Below are 17,872 nucleotides of genomic sequence, written 5' to 3' on the forward strand. Positions count from 1 at the left end.
CGACGGTATCGCCCTTCACGCTGTGTGAGAGCATGTGGTACCGCGTCGGTATCGCCCTTCACGCTGTATGTGAGAGCATGCGGTACCGCGTCGGTATCGCCCCTCACGCTGTGTGTGAGAGCATGCGGTACCGCGTCGGTATCGCCCTTCACACTGTGTGAGAGCATGCGGTACCGCGTCGGTATCGCCCTTCACGCTGTGTGAGAGCATGTGGTACCGCGTCGGTATCGCCCTTCACGCTGTGTGAGAGCATGCGGTACCGCGTCGGTATCGCCCTTCACGCTGTTTATGAGAGCATGCGGTACCGCGACGGTATCGCCCTTCACGCTGTGTGTGAGAGCATGCGGTACCGCGTCGGTATCGCCCTTCACGCTGTGTGAGAGCATGTGGTACTGCGTCGGTATCACCCTTCACGCTGTTTATGAGAGCATGCGGTACCGCGACGGTATCGCCCTTCACGCTGTGTGTGAGAGCATGCGGTACCGCGTCGGTATCGGCCTTCACGCTGTTTATGAGAGCATGCGGTACCGCGTCGGTATCGCCCTTCATGCTGTGTGTGAGAGCATGCGGTACCGCGTCGGTATCGCCCTTCACGCTGTGTGCGAGAGCATGCGGTACCGCGTCGGTATCGCCCTTCACGCTGTGTGAGAGCATGTGGTACCGCGTCGGTATCGCCCTTCACGCTGTGTGTGAGAGCATGCGGTACCGCGTCGGTATCGCCCTTCACGCTGTTTATGAGAACATGCGGTACCGCGACAGTATCGCCCTTCACGCTGGGTGTGAGAGCATGCGGTACCGCGTCGGTATCGCCCTTCACGCTGTGTGTGAGAGCATGCGGTACCGCGTCGGTATCGCCCTTCACGCTGTTTATGAGAGCATGCGGTACCGCGTCGGTATCGCCCCTCACGCTGTGTGAGAGCATGCGGTACCGCGTCGGTATAGCCCCTCACGCTGTGTGAGAGCATGCGGTACCGCGTCGGTATCGCCCCTCACGCTGTGTGAGAGCATGCGGTACCGCGTCGGTATCGCCCTTCACGCTGTGTGTGACAGTGTACGGTGCCACATGATATCATGTCTATAATCTGGCAGAACAGTGGTGGTCATTTTACCTATGTGTTTTGTATTGCTGGCTTTGTGTGTGGCTCACCAGGTTTGGATGCTGTCCCTGTGATCAGAAGGTTGTTGGTTTAATTCCCAGAGTCGGCAGAGTGATTTCATTGTTGGCCCCCAGAGCAAAGTCTTTAACCTCCAACAGCTCCAGGGACTGTCTAACCCTGCTTTCTCAATTGTAAATCACTTTGGATAAATTCTTTTACTAAATAAATGTAATGTAGGTAGTATGATGAAATCCCCAGCTTAAAGAATCCCCTCCTACAAGAACATATTAGATTTTTCTGAATTCTGATTTCTGGTGTGCCTGTGAGGAGAGACATGGATCGAGTATCTCACATGGAGCTGAGGCTGTGTGTAGGAGATGGAGGCCCTGCCCTCTGTATGATTAGCCAATAGTGGCGGGCCGTTCAGACTGGGGAAGGTGAGTGCCTTGTGATTGGCTACAAAAAGGCTGCCATGTGAACGTGGGTAAAACCCATCAAATTGTTGGCAGCATGTTTAGAGGAGGGCCATGAAGTATGAAGCAGCTGTAGTCGGATGTTTTGTAGGTGATGTGCAGGTAGTGTGGGAGATATCTGTAAACGATGCGGGGGGTGATGTTCAGGCAGTTTCCAGGATGTGGTCAGACACTCTGAAGCTAAGGGGACAGATGGATTGTTTTTGCAGCATGGTCTCCCCATCGTCCCTGTTCTGTTTCAGGTGCCCCCCCCCCATAAATTCAAATTAAGTAGCATTGTAGTGCTCTTCAGGACACCCATAGCGCTTTCCAGAACCAATGGGGAGCCACTTCAACCATCACCACTGTGTAGTCCTCATCCAAAGGATGGCGGTATTTTCACAGCTCAATGTCCCCATCACTGCATTGGGATCCCCACTGACCACAGGATGAGCTAACCTGTTGGCCCCAGTGTTCCCATCACTGCACTGGGTCATTGAGATCCACACAGACCACAGGATGAGCTAACCTGTTGGCCACTGTGTCCCCATCACTGCACTGGGGCATTGGGACCCACACAGACCACAGGATGCATTAACCTGTTGGCCAATGTGTCCCCATCACTGCACTGGGGCATTGGGACCCACACAGACCACAGGATGCGCTAACCTGTTGGCCACAGTGTCCCCATCACTGCACTGGGTTATTGAGATCCATACAGACCACAGGATGCATTAACCTGTTGGCCACAGTGTCCCCATCACTGCACTGGGGTATTGAGATCCACACAGACCACAGGATGCATTAACCTGTTGGCCACAGTGTCCCCATCACTGCACTGGGTCATTGAGATCCACACAGACCACAGGATGCATTAACCTGTTGGCCACAGTGTCCCCATCACTGCACTGGGTCATTGAGATCCACACAGACCACAGGATGCATTAACCTGTTGGCCACAGTGTCCCCATCACTGCACTGGGTCATTGAGATCCACACAGACCACAGGATGCATTAACCTGTTGGCCACAGTGTCCCCATCACTGCACTGTGTCATTGAGATCCACACAGACCACAGGATGCATTAACCTGTTGGTCACACCAACACTGCGTCCAGCAGCAACCCAGCTTTCCTAGTTAGACTCCCAACCAAGTGTTGGCCAGGCCTAAACCTGCTTAGTTTCAGGTGGAGTACCTGGTCTGAACTGCAGGTGATGTGGCTGCTGACAACAAGTATGGCATTGGCAAGACAATGAGAGAGGGACCGTAAAGGTGAAGTCCCCGAACCCTCCACCCCCATTACTGTGGCGCTGGGCTTCCGCTGGGACTTGTCTAGCTGTGCTGTGTTAGACCCCAGCTTTGCATTGGCAGCCAGGCTGCTGTTTCCCTTGAATTTCCCCCTTCATCATAAATCATTTCCCCCCCCTTCTGAGAGGAAAACCAGATGCTTTTAGCATATACCTCACCGAGGGTTTATGTTTCTGTATCTGGATATATACCGGTTTCCTTATATGCGTTTGTGCGTGTGTTTGCATTTAGACACGCGTGTGTTTGCGTTTAGACACGCGTGTGTTTTTATCCGCCTGTGTGCATGCGTGTGGACATTTTTCACCTGCCTTCTTTGTGTTCCCAGATACCAAACCCAAAAAAACAAACTTCCCCCTTCCCCAGAAGACAACAGAAAGCTGAAAAAATAGGAAAAAGATTTAAAAGGAGCAGAAAGTTCCGAAAGTTTCTCTGTTATCAGTTTCCTGCATTTTGATGGATTCAGATTAGGGGCTTTTGCAGTGAAAAGGAGTCAATGGGATCCTTATTTCCTGTGTGACTCTGCACAGGGAAGCCACACCTGGAATATTCATGAAGAGAAACTTGGGGGGGGGGGGTATGGGGGGGGGGGTTGCCCTAGAAGGTTTCCTAGTGTTCTGGAGGCAGAGCTCTGTCTCACCGGGAATAAATTCATGGCACCTTTGAAGTACATCGCGACCGGCTACCATCTCTGCTCAGACTTGTGCTCATTTAAATGTGTGGAAAGGACCCAGCTGCCAGCATCGGTACAGTAGGTACGAGCCAAGGAGCCCCTCGGAGTTCCTGCGAGCTCGACTACAGCAGCACGCTTAATGTGAATCGCTCCTGGAAGAATATCCAGCTATGTCAACATTAGCAGTGACTAAAAGCATAAAAGCATTTGCAGCAAAATAATAATGTTTTCTCTTCCGTGATGGCCTGAGTCCTGCCTTCATGTGCCGAGCTCTGGATTACCGAGAATCTAACCGGATAAGAGGTTCCTGGAAATGGATGAATGTGTGCACATTCCCTATGGTACCCTAGGTACTATAATTATGCATGTTAGTGGCCTGTGGACAGGACAGCCACATGTTTCTGCCATAGATCCCCGTCTGCTTGTGTCTTTGAATGTTTCTGTCTATCGGGAGGTGACCCCCTCCTCTCCCTGTACAGGATTTGCAGTGACTCTAATCAGTGTTAGACTTTAGGGGGACCTGGGGGGTTTTGAGACCCGCCCAAACAAGCGCCGGGACCTTTCCCGTATAAGAAGATAAATGTGTACCCCTTACAATGTCCAGCATACAGGATCCAGTCCCCCCCCCCAACAATTGTACTTAGATTTATGCGAACTGGTTGCCCCCTCGCATCCTGACTGCAGTGCCCACTGGTTGCCCCCTCGCATCCTGACTGCAGTGCCCACTGGTTGCCCCCTCGCATCCTGACTGCAGTGCCCACTGGTTGCCCCCTCGCATCCTGACTGCAGTGCCCACCAGGGGCCCCGTCGCATTTCGATCGCAGTGGTCAGCCACCTCTGATGCTCCTCCCCTCCCCAGTCAGGTGTTCCCCAACGGACTCCCAGAGGAATTCACGGTGGTCTTCACGCTACAGCTGAAGAAGAAGACCATCAGAAACAACGTCTACCTTCTGCAGATCGCCGACGAGCAGGGATACCCCCAGGTACACCATCCTCAGGTCTCCGCTTCAGTTTACATCATCTGTCGCTGTATGTGTGCTGTCCGGCTCACGATGGGCTTTTAAAGGATCATTAAATCCGGCCCGCTGATCAATCGGTTAATTTTCTAGAGAAAATTCAAAACAGCATAACGGCATTCCACTAACCAGCGTTGGTGAATTTGCCCAGAGAAAGGCTGGTAAATTTCACCGTTACCACCTCACCCACCCCCACTCCCCAACTGCAGGCTATATGGTTTTTGGCTAAAAAAGCTAAAAACAGTTTCAGCTGAAAACCTCCTAGCGAGTGCCCCCCAGTACCCCTAGCTAGGGGTCTTTCTTGTTGTGTGATTTGCACCATATCACGAATATCCATCCTCTTTCTGTCCCACGTCTCGACCCTTCTAGCTCTCGCTGGACCTGAACGGTCCGGAGGGGACACTGGTGATGCGGGCCCAGGGCAGCGGCTCCGACGGCGGGGCGGAGTCCGAGAGCTGCATCTTCGACGGTGAGGGCGTGCAGTCGCTGCTGGACCTGCGCTGGCACAAGGTGGCGCTGAGCGTGCACAAGGATGCCGCTTCCCTGCACGTGGACTGCAGCTCCATCGAGAACAAGCCTCTGGGACCCCGGGGGCAGATTCCCACACAGGGACACACGCTGCTGGCCATCCGGGCTACGGATGGCACCGCCGCGGAGGTGAGGGGGGCAGTCCGAGGCTCATGGGAGTTTTACTTACACAAAAAATGTTCTGAGGGCAGAACGAAAAACATATTGAACGTGGGAGAAAAGCTCAGGGGCTGGAGGAGGAATTTACAGAGTAGAGTGGAGATATGGGTTGGAGACCGTAATGTTTTTGTGGGTGGGGTCAGGGTTGGAGAACGGCTGGGGTACAGGTGGATTTTTTTATGGTGGGGTGCATAAGAGGGGCCATATAATAAATAGAGAGACCAACCTTATCATTAGCCAATGGTATGTTTTGAATCTGTGAGTGACAGGGAAGGGGCACTCTGGGGGCCAATCAGCTTTCAGCTGAGGCCAGAGTCCCTGTGGCCCCGCCCCTGGTCAGGTGAGATGCATAGACTCATAAGCATGGTCATGGGCTAGAGACAGTGACATCTGTAAGAAAGGTGAATCAAACGATTTATGAACAAGGCAGCTATGTGCCGGAGTCTTAGTGACTGGGACCTCGGGAATGGTAATGTTAAAGTGTTAGAGCACCGATTTGGCCTCACACCTCTAATCCCCCCTCAGATGGACATCCAGCAGGTGATGGTGTACTGCGACCCCATGCTGGCTATCCAGGAGGCCTGCTGCGAGATCCCAGGAGCCCGGGTGAGTGTTGCGATCGGCCCTCGACATGAAACCCGGTTAGCTCTGAGCTAATGGGGTGAGCGGGAGGTGCTCTGGGTGAGGGTAACTGATGAAAATGGCTCCCATTTCTATGACTTGGAACAATGAGGGCCTCTTTTTGAAAGCTTTTCTCTTAAAGCTTTCAAAATCACACAGACTGATGGTAAAATAGTATGTGAAAAAGAGTAAGATACTCTGGTGTTCTATAAGGTATTATTAGTCACCTAGGTCTATGTCTTAGTAAGCCATAGAGTAGACAGTTTTGTTCTTTGAGTGTTTGAGTTATTAGGTATCAGTTAAAGTTTTAAAGCACTTTGTTTCTGTGAATAGTGAAGGCAGTTGACAATACGTGTAACACAGAGCGAACACGAGCTTTCTGTAAACAAGGAGTGAAAGCAAGCCGTCCGATGGGGTGCATTATGAATGTGGAATTCCGGTATTAAGGGCTGCATGACCTGTTGGGTATCACTGACTTTGTTTAGCATGAAGGAACAGTCTGTGATCTGAAATAATCCAGCGTTGTGTGAGAACATCAAAGTAGTATTAAGGAAAAGCGGACCCAGAAGGATGTGCTTGGATAAAATTCGCAAGGCTGGGGGCTGGAGAGACACCGTATTCAGGTCCCAAGGTTTTTTCCATGCGGGAAGCAGGTGTCTGTTTATTTATTTATTTCACCTTAAAGCAGAGACGACTTGTGTCAGACCTCTGTGCTGAGCTGCGTTTGATCTCGAGTGTTTGTGAGCGAAGGAGGGGAATCCAAAAATAAATGCAGAGGAAAATATGCTAGGAGAGTGTGGGATGAGATGTCGGATGAGATGGGGGTCTGTGTGTGTGTGTGTGTGTGTGTGTACGTGCGTGCGAGCGGGTATACCTATCCTTATGGGGACACAATGTCCCCATAACGCGATAAATATCTGTTTTTTTCCCCCTATTATAAAAATTGGTGACTGCTATGAAAAAACTAAAAATGCAAAAACTTTTGTATTTTGTTTGGTTACGTATGGTTATGGTTAGGGCAGGGTGGGGGTTAAGGTTGTCATAGTTAGCATTAGCATTTTTCCCATTGAAATGAATGAGCGGTCCCCATAAGGATATGTATACCCTACATGTGCGTGCGTGCGTGTGTGTGTGTGTGTGTGCGTGTGTGTATGTGCATCCTGAGCATTTGTCTTTGCTTGTGGCTTTATAATAATTTACGTGTGTAGAGCCTAAAGGGGGCAAGTCTCAGCAGCGGGTTGAGGGGTGTGGAGGTATCCCGGCACCTAGGCTCCCTGCGCCTGGAGCGTCAGGAAGTTAACGAGAAGCCCTAATGCGCAAACGAGCTGCATGTGCCCCACGCTGACGGAACACCCATCATCAGCTCCCTGCTCACCTGGAGTCGTTGCTCAAAACACAATAGAACTCGGCCACGATGCCGAGCCGGGTCCCGGGTCCCAGTCCGGAAAGGGTACCAGCGGCACACTACATGTGTCAGGTGTTGCCAGACACTGCTGGACACTTAAACCTCTGCTGTCACCCCCCCCCCCACCCCGCATCACAAGGCTTCCAGTGGCTTCCAGTCACGCCATATGGGGGGGGGTTAGATTTACAGTACTGTGCAAAAGTCGTAGGCAGGCAAAGAAAATGATTTTTGGTGATGTTTAAATAATGTTCATGTTGGTGTAAAATTACCATATTATGTCTGTCAAAGTATGTCAGCATATCCACCTCAAAACCTCTCCTAATGTCTCCCCAGTATCTGCAGCGACCGTCCAGTGCACCCACACATTTTTACCTGACCACTAGCACACCTTAGCTAATTAATACCTCACTGGTGTTTTACTATTAATTAATTAATTAATTAATTAATTAAGTGAGCTGGTTGTAAAATGTAATGAATGCATGGAATGGCGGGAGAGGTTTGGGAACTGAAGCGATGCTCATCTAGCCATCCAATAGGGTATCAGTAACTTTGTGGAGGACAGAACAAAATTGTGTTTATTTTTTATTATGTTGCTGCTAATTTGCATATATCCTAATGTTACTATGTGTTTTTTTTTTCCAGAGCAAATATACACTTATTACCCAGATAAATAGCCTTAACCATTTTCCTCATTTTCTTCTGCGCAGTGCTGTATATCTGCGGGTATCTGTTGTATCTCAGAATTCAACTGCTTGGGCAAAATTATCGTTTGGATAGGAATTACCCTCACATAATAGTTCCAGATATAAATCTGCTTACTTGGGCCACTGATCCTTGAATACTATTTGCAAAATTCAGGCCATGATATTCTCTGTCACTGTCATGGTTTAATCAACTAAACAGGTTGGAAACAATATGCAAACCTGCAGCCCCCATGGCAGATCTGTGTCGCCCCGAGAAAGTTTGGGAGGAAAGTATCACTAACGTCTATATACATTTCCTAAATATTAGATAAACAGGTGTACCTTTCCCGTCAGGGGATCTCCCCCTACAGTAACTTCCCAAGGCCCACACTCTGGGCCCCTACTCACTTCCTGTGCCGCGAGGTTATCGGATCTGGCTGTTGGGATGTGCTGACACCCCTTTCCCGCTTCTCCCCAGTGCCCACCGGATGCTCCGAAAAGCCGGCGTGCCGCAGAGACGAGCCCTCAAGGCAACCTGCTGGAGCAGCTGACAACCCCCGACGGGCAGGTAATTATGTCATCGTGAACCTGAGTGTCAGCTCAGGCACCTAACCTACACTCGGGTGGGTAAGCAGGCCGCTATTTATAAAACATCACCCTATAGCTGCTGTGCCTCATATGTATCTCAGCACGCACACCGTGAAGAAATAATCACTCTCTCACGGCCGAACGGCATTTAGGGAAAAGGCAGTAAATAGGGCAATGAAGGCGGGAAGAGATTCATAGACCTTTGGAGAAGAGAGTCACAAGACACTGATGTAGAGCATAAAACAAAGGATGCACCACCTACCAGGATTTACAGGGGGTCCCAGCCCGAAAGCGCACGTCCTACTGGGCAACTGGTGCCTGCAGTGGGAGTCTCATCGGCTGATTGTCACCGGAAGGTTTCACAGCCAGCTAACCCTGCAAGGCTGTCTGTGTAAATGTATGGGTGTGTGTGCATTGGAAATGAGTTTCAGCGAAGCATATCTCACAATATATATGTGTGAGTATAAGTTTGTGTGTCAGCACACGCTTGTTATAAATCTTTGGCTTTGTGTATAAATACTATATTTTTGGAAGACAGCCCCCCCCCAAAATAAAGGGATGGGGATTTGCATTTACCCCCTTTTCATTTTATCTAAAATATTCAGGGGTCTATAAAAGGAAAATGCAATATTTTTGCACTAAAAACAAACAGGACAATAACATCACTTTTCCGCTCCAATCAAAATATCTTTTTGATGAAATAAAATTGCAAAGACCAAAAATGTGCAAGAAATGAGCTATTAGTCAAGTTCTCCCCAAGCGAGCTCGATGGGCCGAATGGCCTCCTCTCGTTTGTATAGTTCTTATGTTCTTAAATATATAATGTTTTTTTAACTAACATCTTTGGAAAGAACTGACCGAATCCATTTATAGGCCAGTACATGTAAAGTATACTATTTCATAGCCAAGTGTTGTGCTGTATGTAAAAAAAAAACTACCTAAAAAGTATCTAAATACATGCAGATTTTGATATTTGTCCAAGCGGAAGATCATTTAGGAAGTTTAGCGGCTTATTTCGCATTTTTGTACCAAGTTGGCATCAATGGCAGCAGTGCAATTCGCAGCCGCGCCGTACCATGGAGTTCATTCAGGAACCTCATACATTGTTACTCTTATTTCTTGAACCACCAAAAATCACAAATTTGTCTCTGTGTTGCTTGGCATGTTATATTCCACACGGCCACACTCAAGTGGTTCAGGCGGTTCAGCCGTTAAATGACTTTTGATGCTCTGGCACTTCTACAGCCAAAAAACATGTGTGTGTGTGTGTGTGTGTATGTGTGTATGTCTAAGTCTGTCTGTCAAAGTACTGAGCATTATGCCTACTGTAAGTATGGTTCATGGATGGATGGTTGGATGGGTTGAGAAGTTGTAGGAATATATTTTCTCCAAGTAATTCTTAACTTCATAACAGTGCCCGTCTAGCTAAGAAGCATGTACAGTCTACGTTTCTAAAGCTTTAATTGTATCACTTTATTGTGCGTCATCTAGCACATGTGCAGCCAATCACATTACCCTCCTTGAACATTTTGCAAATAGCTAAAAAATTTTCCTCAAAATAAGCTAAAATTGCTGAATCGATTTGGTCTCCACAATTCTTTATTTCTTTGTTAATATTGCAGCACCTTTCATTTTGATTAAGAACTTACAGTAGTATATTCTTCTAAGACAAAAAATGTAAAAAACGCAGTGAAAAACTATTGACGCCTTGGATGTAATATTCGGTCTTCGGTCATAATAACGGTGGCCAGGTGGTTCCTCCAGGAATCGATGGGCTTCCTGCATCTCTCTACCTCCTCACCCATTATTTTTGGGCTGATTTCTCCCCGAATTGTGGCTTTCTCCCTGCTGCTCTATTATGTCGTTCCAGAGGTTTTTAAGGGATTTAGATCCAGAATCCTTGCTGACCACTTTAAAACAGTTCAGCATCTTGTCTTTAAGCATTCCCCTGTTCTTTCTGAAATGTCTTTGGAATCATTGCTATGCCGGAGGACCTGCGATACCCAAGCAGGCCCGGATTTCTGATTCCACGCTGCTCAGTGCTCTCCGAAATGCCGCCGTATTTTCCTGATTTTACCATATCTTGCACACGTTCAAGACACTGAGTGCCAGAGGCAGCAAAGCAACTACAGAACATCACTGAACCTCCTCCATGTTTGACTGTGGGGATGCTGTTCTTCTGAAGGCTCGCAGGTTTCATTTTGTTTTCTGTAAACGCAGAGATGGCACACTGGGGTCCTCCCAGGTCCCTTAGATATAACCCACTTTCATCCAGTTACCGACGGAGGGTACAAGTTGAAGCTACTGTGCCTTGCATCTAAAGGTCAGCATGAATCTCTGTGGCAGTTCGTCACTTTCTCCTCCATTCCCACAATCCTCTGCTGCAATCTTTGATCAGATTCTTCACAGCATCACATGTGGTGAAAACAGGAAGTGAAAGGCCTCTGCAGATGGACCTGGATCCCAGAGATTATCCATCGATCTGCTGCCTGTCCTCCTCAGACAGCTCTGTGGTCCTCTTTCTCTTTTCCATGCTCCTTGCGGTACAAACAATGGCAGAAATGGGGGCCAACGGTGCTTTTCCCTTTTCGGACTGGTGGAATGAGTGAAATTTAAACTGCAGGCACTCGCCGTAAGTGAGTTCTGCCTTCACGCACATTAGAATCACCTGCTATAAATCTAAATACGTTTTGCCTGTTTAGGACTTTTTTGCCCATTGTGCTAGAACATTAGTACCAGTAAGCGACTTAGCTTTATGTTCCATGTCTGTTCCACTGCATATAAAAAAAACATCTATGTAGATACAAAAAGTTTTTCCTTTTCTTTCTTTTTTATTATTTTTTTAACCATTTTCTGGAAATGTGCATGGCTGGCAATATTTTTATCCATGGCTAAAATGGGGAAATGTGTTTGTGTCTGGGGTGGTTTGGAGATGCAAACATATAAGGGTTATAAGTGTGTTAGATATAGGGCCACATAAACAAAAAGCTATTCATCTGAAAATAGATATGAAATAGATCTGGTTGCCAGGATGGATAGGGTGTTTTTGGAGAAGTCTAGACTAGACAGATAAATTGATGTCAGATTGTATTGCTTGGCAGAAACTTAATTTTATTTTACCATGAAAATAGTTTTTCCCTTTTCAAAGTATAAATCAAATCCTTCTAGAAAAGTGGATTTCATATTTATTTTTAGGTTACCCAAAGACCTGTGTTCTGGTTCCTGAAGACCCTGGGTGCTCCAGGTGGGATTTACGTCTTCAGTCCTGGTTGAAATGCTCAAAACTCAACCCCCAACCCACCCCATGCTTCAGAGAGCCCGCAGGAAACTATTAATGACTTTTCCTTGGGCCATCTGAACAATGGAAGAGCCACAGAAAATCTCCATTTGCCCACTAATCTTGTTGCATTCAGCAGTGATCCTTTAAAGTGTTTCTAAATCTCCCAGCTCAAATGGTGAATTCTGGATATTGCCAGTGTTGAGTCAGATGTCCTATTACCGCTGTGCAGCCCGATTGTATTAAAATAATCTCACCCAGCACTGTGCTATTTCACATGTTCAGAAGGACCCTTACTGATAAGTATCTGCCTATGCTTCCTGAGCACCCCTCAACGCCAGCTGCCTCAGTAGGCATCCTGTTCCCCGCCCATCCTCGTGTGCCGCCATGGCAACGGACCTCCTGATCTGCGCAGCTGACCAGATGCCACGTTGTTTGTGTGCGGTAAATTTTCGAGTGAGCCTCGGCCTAATCTCTTCTAGAAGTCTTGCCCTGAGTTCACAGTGACACGTAGCTCCTCAATCTCAATCCCACCCCCAGGCCTTCGCCGGGCTTCTCTCGCTCAGTCCTCGTCAGCCCTGGATCACAGCTGAAGTTTTGCAGATAGCATTACAGAGTTGCTGTCATACATGTAAATGTACACCCTTCATAACTGCCAGATTAAACATCCCAGGAAGAAATGTCAACATTGTTGTAATTGTTTAACCTTTTAAACATATCAAATATAGGCCATCGTTTTATTTGAGTTCATCTTTCTCATTGCTGAATCACCATAATGGATAAATCATAACACTATCCCATAATTTAGAAGCTCTGTATCCATGTTTAATGGGCTATACCATCTGTTTTCATATAACCAGCACTGGACAGTCTGCAGACAGATGACCTTAGTTTCCAAAAATGACTCAGTGAAGTAGAGAGAAAGTTTGTGTCTGTGTGTGTGTGTGTGTGGGTCAGATATTTTTCTCACATTGTGTCCCCACAATGTGATTAAAACCTGTTATTTTGACATTGTGGGGACCATTTGTTCAGTCCCCACGAGGGGAAATTCAGTTTTATAATAATCTGCGACTTCAGTCAAAAAACTCTAAATATATGTATATATTATGTTTGATGTATTTTATTTGGTTACTTATATTTAAGGTTAGGGCTGGGTAGGGGTCAAGGTTGTCATTGTTGGGATTAAAAACACGATCACACCTAGAACCTTATAATCATAACACTGTCTGACGAATTACAGATTTATATGAGTAATAAAATGTTACTCGCAAGCGAATGTTAATACTGAAACCCTTTTATTCCAAAGAAGAAAGACAGCATCAGTTTGCATATACATTATAAAGTTAGAGGCAAAGGGGGGGCTTGCTGCTCAGATATGGGGTGCCTCTGTCTCTGTGGTCTGTACTACCATAAACCTTCCACAGTCGGACCTCAGGGCACGCATGGAAATCAGGTGCTGAGTCACTTTTTCCCTGAATTTCAGTAGCTTACCTTCCTGAATCTCTGCTTATTCAAGACAGCAGTAAATTGCAAGTCCCTATAACTTACCTTATAGTTCAGACTCCATCTCCTGCTTAATGTTTTTCTCCCTGCTCTTTTACCCGTTGTCTGCAGCGTACTTTCTCTCTCTCTGCTTTTCCTCGCTTCCTGTCCTAACACACTGCATTCAGGGATTCCCCCTCCTCTCCCTAGTCTCTCTCTGTTTTATTTTCCCCTCTTCCCCTCTGTGAACGTGGCAATATTATTTTTCTATAGTCATTCAAAACGCCTGTTTCACTCCCTTTTCTCTCAATGTGCTCCACTCTCCTAGTCCCCTTCTCCACCACTATCTCAGCTCATTTTTTAACTTAGTTCTCGCCCCCATTTGGGGTGATGCAATGCTTTGCAATACCGTAATGCTGTCACAGATGAGGTGTTTCATTCAGTAAAAGCCCACACTGCCGGCTGTCAGCCTTACTGTATGTGCCACGTGTCTGGCATGCTTCTCAGACAGAAATTATTTTAATTAGCAGCAGCACAAATGATTGATGTTGCATCTGCTACTTCAAACATGCGATTGTTTGCGTGCCACCGGTGACTGTGATCATGCCTTTGTCAGCTCAAGGAGAATTTACCGAGACAGTGACCTTGTGCTGTATGTTTCTGTAGACTTTTCTATTCCCTTTTAAGTTTCAGTGTAGTGCAGAAGTGACTCAGCACTTTCAGACTGTGGAGAATGCGGAGCGTAAATGTACCGAGATTCCTAATGATGGCTCAACCAAAATGACTGCCTTGAGGTAACCAAATCCCATCTCTCTTATATTCCTCAGGGAATTCTGGGACCTCTGACGGACAAAGTGAGTAACAGGCAATGATTACGTGCTCGTCTAAGCAAAGCCAAAAACCGTCTGCATCTTTAATGCAAAGGACGGAGCTGTTTGGTACGATGCCTCACTTTCTGCTTCTGTGATGGCGCAAACACGCACCGCAGTGCTGCTCTGGTGTTCTGGCATCTCCTCCAGCTGCTTAACCTCCGCAGCGTGTTAAGCTTGCATTATAAATGCCGCTCACCCTTATTTAAACCAAGCAGGCACTTCTACTTGCGAAAGTTGCTTGTCCTGTTCAGATGCTTTCATGTTTGCAATATTTCTCACAGCGGGGAAAAAATAAAAAATAATAATAAAAAAGCCCTCGGCCAGCTTAAAGTTTTTCAAATAAATATGCCCCCTTGTTTTAAATGCATGTGATGGGAATGCACTGTATTAGCAAGGAGTACAAATTTACATGAACAGAGTTCAGGGTTCAAGGATACGGAAGTTGTACTTTGACTTAGATTTTAACTAATCCCTTCTGTCACCTTGAGACTGTCTGAGGATCCTAGGTTTACTGCAGCAGTACAGGGGACGTTTCGTTCTCATTTCACTCGTCTTCACCTCTCTGTGCCCCTATCTTTTTGGTTAAGGTTCTCCTCACAATAGCATATTCATATCCTCCTCCTCACAGGATGCTGGGGGACCTGTAAAAAATACCTTTAAAGCAACTTCGGGGACAAACCAAATATACATTTGACTCTACAAAGCAAACTGAATGTTTATATAATGTAATAGAATATTAGAGTGCAACAAAATTGTGCTGAATGTTCTGTATCGACATTCACTGCTCGAGTCTTTTGGCAGATGTGCTTTTGTGTCTTTTGCGTAAAGGTCAAGTACAGATTGATCAGTGTGCTTAATTCCTTGAGATTTTAAAATCTTGCCTATACTAGTACAACTCCAGAACCCTAACGGTAATCCTTCACTGTCTTCTCCTAAAGTGAAATATATTTTACAGAGCCGGTTCTTGCTTACTTGGCATAAGTGTATACAGAGAGTAGTCACCAAAAATAAACAATCGGGATTAACTCTGTTGCGATTCAGTGACCACTGTGCTGTCAAGGAACCTGAACTATCTACCGCATGAAGAACTGCGTGTGTATGTGTATAAAATATATAGCCTTAAACTTTTTCACCCTTTCAGGGTACCAGCATGTCTACCCTCTGAATATTACTGGTAGCCAGGAAAATCAGGGGAGCTTGTTGAAATGGATTTGGCACAGAGAGCCAAGCGAATTAACAGCGTCTGTTTTTATAAACGGCAGTCATGCTGCATTCATGTGAAGCGCATAAAGCCTTGCGTGTGCATGCATGCAAATGTCTGTCTCATCTATAATCCTGGTTTCTATAGGAAAGTTTTAACGTGAGCTGAAGCCTCAGGAAGCAGTGTGCAGGCAGTGTGCAGGCAGCGTGCGCTGGCCACTGATGGGGCCCTTCGGTTCCAAGTCCTCTCTCCCTTTATTTTTTTCCATTAGCTCAAAACATCTGTATATGATAACTGTCTGCCGGGCCCGGGCTGTGTTGTCGGGTGGTAGGTTTTATTTTTAATTGCATTCTTCTGCTGCGACGTGAGCTATTTATAAGCGGTTCTGAATTCCTCACTGGCTCCCTGTGCAGCTGCACCCAGCTCAAGCCCCGGTGCTGTGGGGATCCGCCCGGTGGCATTGATCTTTGTCTCCCGCACTCTGCGGAGCGAGAGAGAGAGAGAGAGAGAGACGCTGCTCACTGAAGGGGCTGCATGACGGCGGAACCCCATTTGCATTCCACCTCGCGCACCTTGCCCTCCCTTCCAGCTAGCACGCTCCCCAACTTGAGCATTGCTGCCACCCGCTGGCCACACCACGCAAAGGCGTCGTCCAGCGGGCGGCCGAAGGCTAAATGCGCGCGCTGAGATGTTAGCATGAAGGTGAGACGCTGCCTGGCGTCTGCTTTGCTTTCTGGTAGAGACGTGCTTTATAATAGGCGTTAATATGAGGAATTATAAGGTGATTTATGATTAAACTGGGCCAGGCAGCCCCTAGCAGCCTCCTATTGAAGCAAGCAGCTTGGTGCAGTGTGCATGTGCTGACCTGTTGCTGCGAGCTGATTGGAGAGCACTGGGGTTAGCAAACCAGGTGCTGTATGGATGTGCTAATTCTTATCAGGTTCCTAATGAAAAGTAGTCTGCATTCCATTCTGGGGACTAATCCATTTAACTTTCTCCCCCCCCCTCCTCCACATCTCCCTTCCCCCCTCCCCTGCAGTGTTCTGGCTGTGTTCTGCTCAACGAGGAACTTGTGAGTAGGCCACTGCCATCCATTTTTCAGCATGGGCCTATTTTCTCTCCTCCATATTTAAAGGGGAAGCGTCACAGAACAGCCTATCAGGCATCTTGGTAGATACATCCTGGAACCAAATAGGGTTTCTTGCCCTAAACTTCGAAAATTCCTATGAGCCACACATACATCTCGTATTTTTCATATTCTCGCAAGGCTTTATGGTAAATGGAATTAAGAAGCTTCTCCGGTGTGCTGGGTTTGTAAATGGCTCTGGGGATCTGCTCTCTTTGCGCCGACTCCTTGGAAAGATCTGGCAGCTGAAAAGCAACAGCAGTCAGTACAAAAGTGCTATAGACATCTGCGGGCTTTCATAGATTTTATTTTGTTTTCTTAAAGTATGCGATCCTTTGATATTGCACTTACTGGATGTTCCGGACACATTTTGCCAGTTGTTGTTGTGCTGTTCCTGTGAGCACAAGTGCTAAAAAGTTCTTCAGTAAAGTGCATGTATAAATAAAAGCATTTAACTATCATTACATGGAAAAAATGGGACAGAGTGCTGCAGTGTCCTGTCTCCCTGATGCGGGGACCTGAGAAGCGTGATATTCTTGAGATGTTCGCTGATGCGCCGGATGACAGCTCGTTCGCTGAGTCATGCTACGTGTACTGCATTATGTAACAGGCTTGGTTGAACCTGGACCCAAAATCCCAGTGCCAGGATCTGAACCCTTACAGCTCTCCGCCAGAGGTTTACTGAGTCATTTATAGCACACTTAGCCTGCGCAAACATCAGTGTTTAACGTCTCTGCAGATTGTCTGTTTACATTCATGCAACTGCAAGTCATCAGAGTGCATGTGTTTGGGTGAGGCAGCCCCCCCCCCCCCCCCCCGAAACAAAAAAACATGTATTATTTACCAAAAGCAAAAAACCTCTGTGATTTTACACTCTGGTGGTAAAATATTCTGCTGGATTTGTGCCAGTGCTCATGACGGCCTTTGACTGGATGTTAGAGTCACATGGACACACAAGCAGCACCATTCTGGGCTGAATAATACCTGCTTTGTTCTCAGTCAGAGATTGTCTTCACCTCCGAGTGCAGCGATCGCCTGGTAACGCAGAAAGACTGTGATGTCATCACATCACTGAAAGGCAAATCGGTGGATACAGAAATATTTAAAGATGCAAAATTTCTATTTCTTGTTCCAGTGCATTAGGGCAGCTGTAACAGCACTGCGTGTGTGTGTGTGTCTGTGCTATATAGCTGAACCCATCATGCCGTAACTGTGTTTCAGACCAAGCAAGGAGAGCTGAATTCCTTAGGAAATCCTGGCATCAAAGGCGAGAAGGGAGATCCGGTAAGATGTATGCCCCCCTCCCCCAGCTGAGGTGCCAGCTGTCCTATCCCAGCATGCACTGTGATCCCACTCCCAGGGGGCCGAGTGGGTGCAGCAGCTTGCA

The 17,872-nt window shown here is 47.1% G+C and overlaps 1 protein-coding gene across 3 annotated transcripts in view; it reads left to right on the plus strand.

Moving 5' to 3' along the window:
• Positions 1-17,872, plus strand: part of col16a1 (collagen, type XVI, alpha 1) — a 72,034-nt gene that overhangs the window by 14,608 nt on the left and 39,554 nt on the right. For 2 of the 3 annotated variants that reach the window (XM_023832053.2, XM_023832056.2), the window contains exons 5-11: positions 4,387-4,510; positions 4,913-5,200; positions 5,756-5,836; positions 8,418-8,507; positions 14,114-14,140; positions 16,399-16,431; positions 17,707-17,769. In XM_023832053.2, coding sequence (XP_023687821.2) covers positions 4,387-4,510; positions 4,913-5,200; positions 5,756-5,836; positions 8,418-8,507; positions 14,114-14,140; positions 16,399-16,431; positions 17,707-17,769 — 706 coding nt within the window. The remainder of the gene's footprint in view (positions 1-4,386; positions 4,511-4,912; positions 5,201-5,755; positions 5,837-8,417; positions 8,508-14,113; positions 14,141-16,398; positions 16,432-17,706; positions 17,770-17,872) is intronic. The other variant, XM_023832057.2, reaches the window with a different exon arrangement.

The sequence above is a fragment of the Paramormyrops kingsleyae genome, chromosome 23 (assembly GCF_048594095.1).
Source record: "Paramormyrops kingsleyae isolate MSU_618 chromosome 23, PKINGS_0.4, whole genome shotgun sequence".
Classification (NCBI taxonomy): domain Eukaryota; kingdom Metazoa; phylum Chordata; class Actinopteri; order Osteoglossiformes; family Mormyridae; genus Paramormyrops; species Paramormyrops kingsleyae.